This window comes from Bos taurus, chromosome 8, assembly GCF_002263795.3.
Source record: "Bos taurus isolate L1 Dominette 01449 registration number 42190680 breed Hereford chromosome 8, ARS-UCD2.0, whole genome shotgun sequence".
Lineage (NCBI taxonomy): Eukaryota > Metazoa > Chordata > Mammalia > Artiodactyla > Bovidae > Bos > Bos taurus.
Window position 1 is genome coordinate 74904569 of NC_037335.1, and position 12338 is coordinate 74916906.

Here is a 12338-nt window from a genome sequence, read left to right on the forward strand (position 1 = left end):
TCCAGTACTTCTGCCTGGAAAATTCCATGGGAGGAGGAGCCTGGAGGGGCTATAGTCCATGGGGTCACAGAGAGTCAGACACAATTGAGCCACTAACAGTACTACCAGTAAGAGAGAACATATATTTGGAGCTTACTCTGTGTTAGGCACTGCTTCAAGCCCTTTTGTGCCTACTAACTTCACAGCATCCATGAGGTAGATTCTTTTATTATCCCCATTTTACAGGTGAGAGCAGTGAGGTACAGAGAGAATGACAACTTTCCCAAAGCACACAGCTAACCAGCATGATGGAAAGAAACACTTCCCGTGCCATTTCAAAGGTCACCCACCTAAAAGCTTTATGCCTGCTTAGACAGAGATGACAGAGTCCTCAACAGAGGCCTCATCACAAGACCCCTCAGCCCCTCAGGAGCTCCCATAGAGGGGTCGCGTGGCACATAGAACCAGGGTTCCCCGCTAAAAATCCAGACTCCAGGAGGAAGAGGAAGAAGCTCACTAAGCACCAACAGGTGGGCTTCCCAGGTGGTGCTAGTGGTAAAGAACCCACCTGCCAACGCAGGAGATGTGAGAGACTCGGGTTCGATCCCTGGGGGGGGGAGATCCCCTGGAGGAGGGCATGGCAACCCACTCCAGTATTCTTGCCTGCAGAATCCCCATGGACAGAAGAGCCTGGCAGGTTATAATCCATAGGGTCACAGAGTTGGACATGAGTGAAGCAACTTAGCACACACACTTCAGAGAGAGGAGAAGGGACCAAGGTAGTCAGGATTTGTTCGCAATGATATGAGCTAGAAGAACCAGAATTCAGAATCCTTGCTCCAGAGGCCCTTGAATTCCCCACACTCCAAGCACCTTTTTCTGCACTTCTCCCCTTCTCCTTCCTCCCTTTGGGCCCTCAGTCTAGCTTCCTGGGCCTGCCCTTGTCCACACACTCCAGCTGCACGGCCTTCTCTCTCTTTTATCATTTTCCCTGCACCATGCCTCAACTTCCTGTCCTCTCCTGCCCTGCTGGGGACAGCCTGCCACAGCTGGGACTTTGTTATGGCACTCTCCCCATGTGAAAGCAACTAGCGATGACAACAGGCAGCAGACTCCTGCCCTTCCCAACCAGTGAGACCGTTCAACATGCTGAGAGATCTTCATTTTGACTCTAGCTCTGGCCCAGACCACCCATCCGGGTCCCTGCACCTTCTCAGTGCCCTGGGAGCACCCCTGCCTCCTCTTATCTTTGTCGGGGTCTGTCCACCGCTGAGGAATGCCCCCGGGGTGGGGCCCAGCCTTTGTTCATGTCCGTGTACTGTGCTTCACAGAGCGTAGTTACCAGTACGAGTTTGCTGAATGAGCAAAGGAGTCCCCACTCATCCTCTTCCTGGGCAGGGGGCCTCCTGCCTTTGGGGTAAGTACTCAAGGCTGCCCATTCTGAACCAGGCAGGGACCTTGCCACGCCACCTAAGGTGCTCATTTGAATGCCAAGAGCTACCCAACACCTCCTCGCCAGTGTCCGAGCCTTCTGTAATGCAAATACCAGTTACCCTGGGTCCGCCCTAACTGGGAGTCCTTTCCTGTTTTTTCAAGCTGACAGTATCCTGAAACACAACGGCAGAGGTGCCATTTCAGGATGTCAAAGGCAAAAGGACGGTATGCAAAACAGGAGGACATTTTTAAAGAAATGTTTAAAGGCATTTTCAGAACGCAACCTGTCATGAGGTCAGGCAGTCACTGAAACTTCTGCCAGGGTGCCACCTCGTGACCTGGAGACCCATGTGGTGGGGCAGGAAGGAGCCTGACCTCACACCCTGGTGGTCACACTGGTCTGACATAACCCTGCCCTTCCCTCAGTGCAGCCTCTCCTTCGATAGCCGGGCTCTGTGCCAAATGACCCTGGGCAAAGTCCCAAATCCAAAGTGTGCCTCAGAAGAGAATTTAGCTCCAGAGAGGACATTCAAAGTCGACTGACTTCAAAGCAGACACCTTGCAAAGAGCCTGAGTGTCACGCTCTGCTGGTCTCCGAGGCTTCTCCTGACAGGACTTTGTGGGAACCTATAGATTCTCGCTTCCTGGTCCCTCTCAGATCTCAGGACCCTCTGGAGAGGGGAGGTGGGAGAGCTGTGCTGGTTCACTAGTTTGTTCCCACACCTCTTGCGGACACAGTTCTATCTCAGTCATGTCACCAGAACTGGGTTAGCTAACTGGTGCTCACCCAGCACCATCGCCCCAGGGCCACGAGGCCCAGTCCAGGGACTTGGCTGCTAAGGAGACAGATGGAGATATTACTAAGGAAGCGGACTCCTAGGACATCACGCCCACCACAGAGTCATCCTGCAGCCTGGCCCCTTGCCCCCACCCCAGGCACTTACTTCCTGCGCCTAGTTCTTAATCAGAGTTCTAGACACAGCCTTTATTCAGCAGTAAGTGGTACTCATCTGCCACCACTAAGAAAACCTGAAATTCTCAATGAGTCTATCCTTTAGTAAAAACAGTTTAAAAACCAAGCCCTTTTCTTTCTTTCTTTTTTTAAACCAAGCCCTTTTCAAAAAGTGTTCATCCCCTTTTCTTCCTTTTCAAAAAACTCCACTTTGGAAACAATCCAAAAAGTATGTAAAGTTTTATGCATGAGCCTCAGCAAACCACTAAGAAAACCCAAAAACTGTATGTGTGTTCAGCAACAGTTGAAAAATACAAGTTATACCCTTTGTTGTTTTTAAAGGTATAGGACCAAGCCCGTGATAGAATTTTAAGTGAAAAAATCCTGGCCATCAGGCTATCTAGATCTATCTGTACCAATCTATCTGTCCATTTGTAAAAATTTATCAGCTAAATTCTTAAACATGTATAAGACAAACTTTGCCAATATGCCTGGTGTAGGTATAGGAATATACATGTGCTTTTCAACCTCTTTTAACTTCTCAAATATTTTTCAATGAGCCCACATTACCTTTTACAAAAAGGAGGAAAAAAGATTACTCGCTCCTCAAAGAAAAAAAACAGGCAAAGCCAAGACCCACGGCCCTGGCCTCTGGTATCCTAGTGAGACAAATTCTCCACCTCTCTCTCTCTGAGCTTTGTGAGGGGCTTGGAGAGGCGGCAGGGGGAAAGAGAAGCCGCTATGTTACACACCCAGACCAGACATTAAAATCCCTGCCAAAGAATTCAGCAACAGCCAATAATACAGCCCCTGGCCTGCATTTGTACAGGGAAGGGGCGGGCAGGGCCAGGCTGAAAAGTGGAACCTGAAACACTGAGCGTGTGACTCAGCCCTTCTGCCTCCTAAGGACGAATCCCTTCAGGCCACGTTCACCCAGAACCAGCTTCTTGCCAGGCCCTGTCCCCTATCCTTCAGGCCACCACGACCTTCCAACTTGAAGGTCTGGCCTTTAGAACACGATCGAAGATCTCTCTCCTAGGCCAGCGACCGCGCAGGCCCAGGTAAACAGAGAGGCCCCACAACGGAGGCTTTTGCAATCACAGCCACGGTCCCTCACCAAGTTAAGAGTCAGGTGGAACCCTGTGGATGTCACCGAATCCAACTGCAGGCCCTGTTAGCTCCTCAGATGTCAGGGTCTGGCTTACAGTGATCTCATCACCTGGCCCACATGGGCAGTGCTAGAGGCAAAGGTAAAAAGATCCTCGAGGGAGTTAGCTTAGGGAGGACCACCATCCTAAAACAACTGGAATGCTGCTTAACCAGATAAGAACTGGAATTTCCAGGTGGACGCGGCTTCAAGCAGAATTTCCATCTCCACTTCATGAACACTGATCAGGAAGTCAGGCATGGGAGGCAAGGTGGAAGGGGGTCAGTGAAGAAATCACCCGGTCTGACTTGACCACAGGATGCCTGGGCCCCTTTCACACACTGGCCAGAGCCTAGCTGAGCCTGAAGGGGATGAGACTCCTGGCCCTGCCCCCAGGATCTAGAGGGTCCCCAGGCTGGAATCCATGGAAGATCCAGGATTAACTGTTTTGTCTTCCCCAAACCATAAATTTGTCTAGTCCCAGCCTGGAAACCCCTACTCTGCTGCTAACCAAAGACCATAATATCCAACCATACGGCCACTGATGTATCATTATAGTCATTATAAAGCAACAAGTTAAAAATTACCCAGCAGAGCTAATGCAAGGCTTCAGAAATCAGAGGAACATTTTCACACAATCAGATAAAACCAGGACTGGAAAACTTGGTCCCAGCTCTGGGTTTCTGAATAAGAGAAAGAAAGAAGGAAGGAAGGAAGGAAAGGGGATGGACAGGGAGGCAGAAAGACTAAACGTGTTTGGACACACTGTGGCTTCCCTAAGTGACATCAGTATGATTTAATTATGTCTCCTCTGCCTAAAGGGGCTTTTCAGGTGGCTCCATGATAAAGACTCTGCCTGCAATGCACGAGATGTAAGAGACGCGGGTTCAATCCCTAGGTTGGTAAGATCCCCTGGAGGAGGGCAAGGCAACCCACTCCAGTTTTGCTGCCTGGAGAATCCCAAGGACAGAAGAGCCTGGAGGGCTATGACCCAAAGGGTCGCAAAGTGTTGGACACAACTAAAGTGATTTAGCACATGTACCTCTGCCTAAATTGTGAGTTCCAAAGGAGGAGGCATTTTGTTGTCTCCCTCTCCATAGCTCTAGCACTCGGCCTAGGAACAGGCACACCGTCAAATCCAGACAAACTGTTACCATATCAGACCTCTCAGATGGACCCACCTGTAAACCTAGCAGGGATCTTCCCAAACTCAAGGCCACATTAGGCTGCCCTGAGCCTCTGCACTAAGGGTCTACTGGGCAATAACTTTTAAGCAAAAGCATTAGACTGGGAAGCAGGATATCAGTTTTTCTAGCCCCAGCTGGCTACTGCCTGACTGAGTGGCCTGAGGCAAGATCCTTCCCCTTTAGCACAGTGCATGACAGGGGTCAGGAAACTGGAGACCCATCCTGGAACCACAACATCCACAACCCCTTGTGGTTCCAGGATGCCACAGTTTGAGTCCCATCTTATGCGTGGCTCAGGCACCCTGTAATCCATGGAACTTTCACCTGGTTCATCAGGTGGAGGCACCCATGTGCTTTCACAGAATCTGGGTCAAATTATAACAGACAGGATACACTTCTGCGACCATCAGGCTGCATGGAAAATAGTGAGCCAAAAAGTCATGGAGGGCATTTCTCCTTCTCAGACTGTCAGACAAGAAAGCAAGTCTATGTGTATGTTAGGAAATTATTTTCCCCAGGAAAAGCAACAGGATAAAACTGGTTTAAAAGACTGTTACCGAACCTCCCAAAGCTTAAAGGTCTGGACACAGGGGAAGTTCCTGGTGCCTCCCCAAGCCCCAGGATGAGGCTCCACCCCAAGCCAGAAGGTTACGAGGCTCCAGGACTCATCCCCAAAGGAGAGAGACAGCCCTTTCCCGAGCTGAGGCCACATGTCCTCTAGATACACTATGTCCCATGTGTGATGATGGGAGAGTGGGGGGAGTGGGAATTGTGTGCTGCTGAAGAAACACCTGGGAGCTAAAAGCCAGGGAGAAGCCCAGCAAGTGCTCTGTTCTGCCAAGGGCACAGACCATGTCAAAGGTTTGGCTGACAGCCCCCATGAAACCTGGGGAAAAGGGCTCATGGACAAGTGTTCTCTCAGGGCCCTGGCAACCTGCAGCTATTGGCTGGCCCAGACGCCCACGCCTCTTTGGTGCCCACCTCTAGATCAGAGTCTTCATCTAAACATATGAAGAGGATCTTGCCAAAGGGGAGCTGGGCAAGCGGGGCCTCAGGTTTGGGCAGTCCTATACTCATACCCTCCCGCCACTACCCCAAGGGCTGAAACCAACTGTCCAGGTCAGGCTGGCCTCCCCTAACCAGTCCTACCTGAGCCACTGCCCACCCCTCAGCCAGCCCCTCTCTGAGCGGGCAGTGCCAGTCAAGTATGTTGTGCTGCCGCCAAATCCAAGCAGAGATAAACATTCCCGGAAAAGTAACTCAGCACACGGCCGCTACTCTTCCCAGGCTGACTATATCTCAGGCAAACACCCAGGCAGCCAGAAAAGAGAGCCTTAATGCCATGCTCAGTGAGATGCTGCACAGCCAGGCCAAGGGCTGAGATGACAGCACCTACAAGCCTGGACTCCCTGGGAGGACTCCCTGGGAACTTGCAGGAATCCTTAGCAAAGACCCATCTCTCCCCTATAGCTCTCATTCCTGAAAGCCTCACCTCAACCCAGCAGGGATCTGGGGACAGGGCCTACTCTGGCTCCAAACACTGCAACCTGCCCTGATATACAGGGTAGACAGACGCAGGACTCCAACTCTGAAGTGTACTGAAGTCTGGCTGCTGCTGCTGCTAAGTCGCATCAGTCGTGTCCGACTCTGTGCGACCCCAGAGATGGCAGCCCACCAGGCTCCTCTGTCCCTGAGATTCTCCAGGCAAGAACACTGGAGTGGGTTGCCATTTCCTTCTCCAATGCATGAAAGTGAAAAGTGAAAGTGAAGTCGCTCAGTCGTGTCCGACTCTTCATGACCCCATGGACTGTAGCCTACCAGGCTCCTCCATCCATGGGATTTCCCAGGCAAGAGTACTGGAGTGGGGTGCAAAGTCTGGCTGAGGCTCTGACAACCCAGGACAGACTGAACAGGGACCTGTGAGCAGCCCAGCCTGGTGCCTGGCTCCAGCAGGAAGGACATGCCCGTCACCCATCACCCACCAGCCAGGAGAGAGCCAAGCATCGGGCATAGACCCTTGGATGCCAGAGAGCAGAGCCCAGTTGTGCACAGGAACTGCAAGTAGTGAAAAGGCCACAGCTTCAAACCCCGAGGGTGCTTTCTCCCAACGACCTCAAAACCACCATGTTAGGCGTTTAGCTGACACCTGCCCAGCTGAACAGATGGGCTTGACTCCCCCAACCCACACAAACACGTCCCTGGAGACTTTCAGCTTTCTCAAGGCCCTCTCCTAACCAGGAACCTCCACATTGCGAGCATCCAGTCCTCGAACCTAAGGGCTCAATAACAGTGAAGAGAAACCCTCTGCCCTCACCTTCCAGAGCTGCCTCGGCAGAAGCCAAAACGTCAGGGTCCCATGCATGTTACATTAAGGTGGACGAGCTAGAGAAGGCCCAGGGCCTCTCCCCACCCCAAACCTGTGCTCTCCAAAACTTTGTCTCTCAGGAAGTCTGTTTGTGCCGTCAGAGTCAACTCAGAAACAAGTGACTGGCCACCCATCGCCAGCAACATCATTACGAAACAAAACAAGAGAGCACAGGCCACCGCAGCCCCCCACGCTTCACTGAGACGGTCCCACACTTCAAACACCATTCTAATGGACTCTGGGTTCTGGTCCTTTAATTTGCTAGAGGATTTCTCTTCCTTTCTACATAATATCTGGGCAACAATTAAAAACAAAAGGTCAAAATCTGGCCTCTGTTGGCATGTTAATCGCTCAGTTGTATCCGACTCTTTGCGACCCCATGGACTGTAACCTGCCAGGCTCCTCTGTCCATGGAATTCTCCAGGTAAGAAGACTGGAATGGGTAGCCATTCCCTTTTCTGGGGATCTTCCCAACCCAGGGATCAAACCCGGGTCTCCTGCATTGCAGGCAGATTTTTTTTTTACCGCATTGCAGGGAGACTCTTTACCGTCTGAGCCACTAGGGAAGTCCCTCTGGGGTGTGAAGACTCACCAGCTCTCTTCCCCTTTCTATGCTGTTCAGGGCCATCTCCAGAGGCTGACAAAATGGAACTTCAAATCCTGGGTCCTATTTGCATGTACTTAACAAACACAATCTCATATAGTCCTAAAAATAACCCTGTGAGTTAGGCATGGACAAGCCCATTTTACACATGAGAAAGGGATTCTGAGGACCCCATAACATGTCTGAGGTCAGACACACAGCAGCATGGCCAAGATTTCATTTCATTTCCGGGACCAGTTTTAGTCACCCAGACTAACCATCAAGTCCAAAGGAATTCAAGCTTCTGGTTTAAAAAAAACAAAAAACAAAACAAAACCTCAATTCATGTCCGACCAATTCCAAGAACATCCTCCCAAACTTGATATGAAAATACTGAAGTAATTATTGGAAAAATTGAGCAAGAGCATGTAGGAGGCTTGCTCTGCCAGGGCTCTTCGAAAAAGTGACAGTTCCTACTGGCAAGATGCCTGCCCTTCTGCTGGGTCCCTCATTCAGAATGACATTCTCGACATCCTGGCATTGAAACTGAGCAGCCACCTGTCTGGTAATCTTGGGAGCAACCTGTGGCTGCCTTAAGCTTCACTGCCAGTGGATTACAGGTCTAGGGGAGGTTCCGATGAGCACAGGCTCAGCCTCTTCCTGACATAAGGAACGCAAACCCACCAACCCAAGCTCTCTGCTCCCACTGAAACACAGGCTGTAGGCGCCAGTTCAGATCATCTGGGCAAGATACCTGAGACTCCAGGCTGCTACCAAGGAAGGGACAACATGGTACTAACTGGTTACATTGTAGCCCTCCAGCTCCCAGGATACACACACTACACTGGTACAAATACACTCCGCCCCTGGGAGGGCCCCGCTCACAGACATTTTGGGAACCTACATGGGCAGGAAGCTGGGGAGGAGGGCCCCAGGGCAGGCATCTATACAGAGGAGGAACTGAACACAATAGTGACAATCTACCGAGGGCTTACCCACAGTAAACTAAACTCTTGTTTACACTGCTTCGTCTAATCTTCCAAGAGTCCCCTGAAACAGGTAACCCTTCTTATTCCCATTTAACAGATGAAAAACCAGAGGTTTAGGGACAAGTCACGTTCCCAAACGCTTAGGAATAAAGTTAATCCACACTCAGGAGACGATGGGTCTACCGAAGACAGAGATGTGACCTGGGAGGTCTGCTCCCTTCCCTGCTGGAGGCCTCATCATCAATTTTCTAAGCTAAAGAGGGTTACTCTGAGCTGCCTGGTAGTCCCTAAGCAGAGTTAGCAGGGCGAAGGCTGCTCCGAATTAGTAGGACTCAAACTCCCGAAACTTTTTGAGGTTTGGGCCACAGCTGGGAAGTCTCCAAGGCCTTCTCCGGTTCTGGGGTCGGAGGGGCCTAAAGGTTTTCCAAAACCGTGCCCGACTCAGCCTCCATGAATCCGAAGGGACTCACCTCCCAACCTCTCACCCCAGTCCAGCCCGGAACCTCTGTCTGCGGATTAGGGGCTCTGATCCGGAACAGGGGGGGGCTGTCTGTCGTGGAAGAGGGCATGGGCGAACCTCCATGGGGATCTTACCGAGCAGCGGGGACTCCTCAGGGCATGCGGTCAGCGAGCGTGTTGTGGTGGAGGGCACTGGGGCCGAAGTCAAGTTGCTCCCCGGGCCCGGGCCAGGGCCGGGGTGAGAGTACGCGTCTAGGTTGGAGGGGGCCCGCGAGCGCGGCTTGGAAGAGTTCTGCAAAGGCGGCGGCGGTGCGACCCCTCGCAGCCGGAGCTCCCCGGAGGGCTGCCCGATAGCGGCGGCGCCGTGAGAGCTTCCCTGAAGCGGTGGGTGGACTCCGACCAGCTGAGGCAGGCGTCTTAGGTCTCGGCCGGCCAGGTAATAGACGAGGGTGACGCCAAGATGCAGGGCGCAGACAGCCACGAGGAGGCGGCAGGCCCGCTGCAGGGACGCGCCCGGCATCGCGGCACTGCCGCCCAGGAGCGGCTCCCGAAACTTCATCTTCCCGCCGCCGCTTTAAGAGGGGGGTGGGCTACCGCGAGGAAGGCGGCCCGCCCGCGGGCCGCCAGCCAGGCACTGCCAGACCGCAGCAACTGGGGGAGGGACGGGAGGCGGGGGGAGGCGAAGGAGCGGCACCGGCGGGCAGGCGGCGGATCTCGGCGACTCTGGCCGGCTCAGCAGCCCAGCCAGCAGAAGTGCGCCCAAGGCGCGGGCGCGGGCTGGGGCGGGGCCGCCAGCGGGGCGGGGGCAGGGCCCCGGTAGAAGCAGAGTTTTCGGGACTGTAGCTGGAGGGCGGGGCCTCCTGGGACGGGGCCGAGTGGGTGGGCGTGGTCGAGCTGAGGGGCGGGGCCTGTGGAGGGTGGGCTACCCGGGCTACCGGGGCGGAGCCGTTCGGGCAGGCGGTTGGCAGCACGCAGGCTCCGCGTTGAGCTCTCGGGTTCCCACGCTGCCCTCCTCTCAAGCCCGCACCGTGAGGATTCGGTCCCTACTAAGCCTCGCTTCCTCCTCCTCTTCCTCCGAGCTGCCCCCGAGAGGCCCCGCCACTTCCTGCGGGGCTAAAGAGCAGGGGTACGCGCCTGGGCCTGCGGCGCGGCGTCAGAGAAGAGGGAGGAGAAGAGGGCAGGCTGGTGGTTGTCTGGAGGGGTTGGGGCAGAGGCAGCTTTCCCGAACGGTGGACCTCGGTAGATCTGGGGGGTGGGGGGGGGGGCGGTCCACGAAGAGGGCGGAGAAAGGTTGCTCTGGAAACGGATTCGATGCCCAGCGGGAGGTAGGACAGCGGAAGGATTCTTAGGGAGGTTCGAACCCCCTCCCTAGGTGGAGCTAGGTCCCTCTACCAAGCTGGGAAGGTGGGGGGCCCAGCAAGGAGGCGTGGCTCACCTGGCATCCTGCGGAAAAGAAAGTGGACGAAGCTTCTCTGGACAAAGCTTCTCTGGACTCACTGTCCGACAGCCCAGGCTAGGGGATATCGGAGACCCACCCAGCTCGGATTGGGAGTGTGTGGGTGCCTGTTCTAGCGCATCCCACACCATGCATTGCATGGGAGGATGTCCTGGAGCCCAAGTAACTCCTACGCTGCCATGCACAGGAAGAGCAGCTGGCTTTATTTACAGTATGAACGGACCTGGACTCAATGCCATGAAGTAGGGGATTGTTCCCATTTTACAGATAGAGTTCAAGGCTCAAGAAATTTAAGACTTGCTCAGCTGGTGTGTGGCAGAGACAGAAATCTGGCTCTGAAACCATTATTTCCCACTTGTTGATTTGCAGATAAGGGCTGGAAGCTGTCTATGCTATGCTATGGTAAGTCACTTAAGTCGTGTCCGACTCTGTGTGGCCCCATAGACGGCAGCCACCAGGCTCCCCCGTCCCTGGGATTCTCCAGGCAAGAACACTGGAGTGGGTTGCCATTTCCTTCTCCAATGCATGAAAGTGAAAAGTGAAAGCGAAGTTGCTCAGTCGTGTCCGACTCAGTGACCCCATGGATTGCAGCCTACCAGGCTCCTCCATCCATGGGATTTTCCAGGCAAAAGTACTGGAGTGGGGTGCCATTGCCTTCTCTGAGAAGCTGTCTAGGTGAGAGGTTTAGGCGCTGAAGTCGCTTGCTTCAGATTTGACCCGGGCCCACCTGATTGCCTCAGTGGGCAGGCACCTCATTCCTGAGGACTCATGGAGGTGCTATCACTTTGGTGGATGGGGCAGCTGAGGGGCTGTGGCAGCCTACTCTAAAGTGCTACCATACACTGAAAGAGTTTCCTACAGCCAGTCAGACACAAGTGTAACTGCTTTACGTATGTTGCCTCAGTCTTAATGCCAGAAGTAGGCAGTTGTTTCTCTCACCACTTCACAGATGAGAAAATTGAGGCTCAGGAGTTGACACGTGGTTGTGATCACACAGAATCTCCTTTCTTCACTTGGCTTCCTGGACAGCACGCTTTCCTTACTTCACTGGCCGCCACTCTGTTTCATGGGCTTCTCCTCTTTCCTGGTTGTTGAAGGCCCCAGCCCATAATAGTCCACGAATGTTCTTTTCTGTGTACACTCCCTAGGGGTGATTTATAATATCTGCAGGCTGATGACTGCAAAATTTTCTGTCCCAAGCCCTGACCAACCAACTCATATTCAATTGCCTCTCCTACTGGCATCTCAAACTCAACACATTCTGCCCCCAACAACCTACTCCCTACACTCCATTCCATTCTTACTCGCCTCAGAGAATGGCGTTCTCCACTGTTCATCTCTCTGTTGTTCATCCATTTCCCCAAGCCCCAAACCTAAAAGGTGTCCTTGGTGTGCTTTTCTTATTCTTAAAGGCCATTTCCAGCCCCTCAGCAAGTCTTGTCAGTGCTACCTTCAAATTATCAGAATCAACCACTTCGTAACTCTGCTATAACCATCCTAGACCGAGCCACCATCGTGGTGGCCTGGATTATAAAGTAGACTCCAAACTGGTCACCCTGCTTCTACCTTCACCATGCCCCCTCCCCAATCTATTTTCTAAGCATGTAGGGAGATCATTGTAATCATAAATCAATTCATGTCACTTTATTTAGAAAAAGGGCTTCCCAGGTGGCTCAGTGGTAAAAAATCTGCCTGTTAATCCAGAAGAGGCAGGAGACGTGGGTGCAGTCCTTGGGTCAGGAAGATTCCCTGTAAGAGGAAATGGCAACCCACTCCAGTATGCTTGC

The 12338-nt window shown here is 53.0% G+C and overlaps 1 protein-coding gene across 1 annotated transcript in view; it reads right to left on the minus strand.

The window, feature by feature from the left end:
- The window catches only part of B4GALT1 (beta-1,4-galactosyltransferase 1), a 53174-nt gene extending 43337 nt beyond the window's left edge, over positions 1-9837 (minus strand). Inside the window, 1 exon segment of the mRNA NM_177512.2 lies at positions 9231-9837. Coding sequence (NP_803478.1) covers positions 9231-9654 — 424 coding nt within the window. The 5' untranslated portion in view covers positions 9655-9837.
- Positions 9838-12338: the final 2501 nt, after the last annotated feature.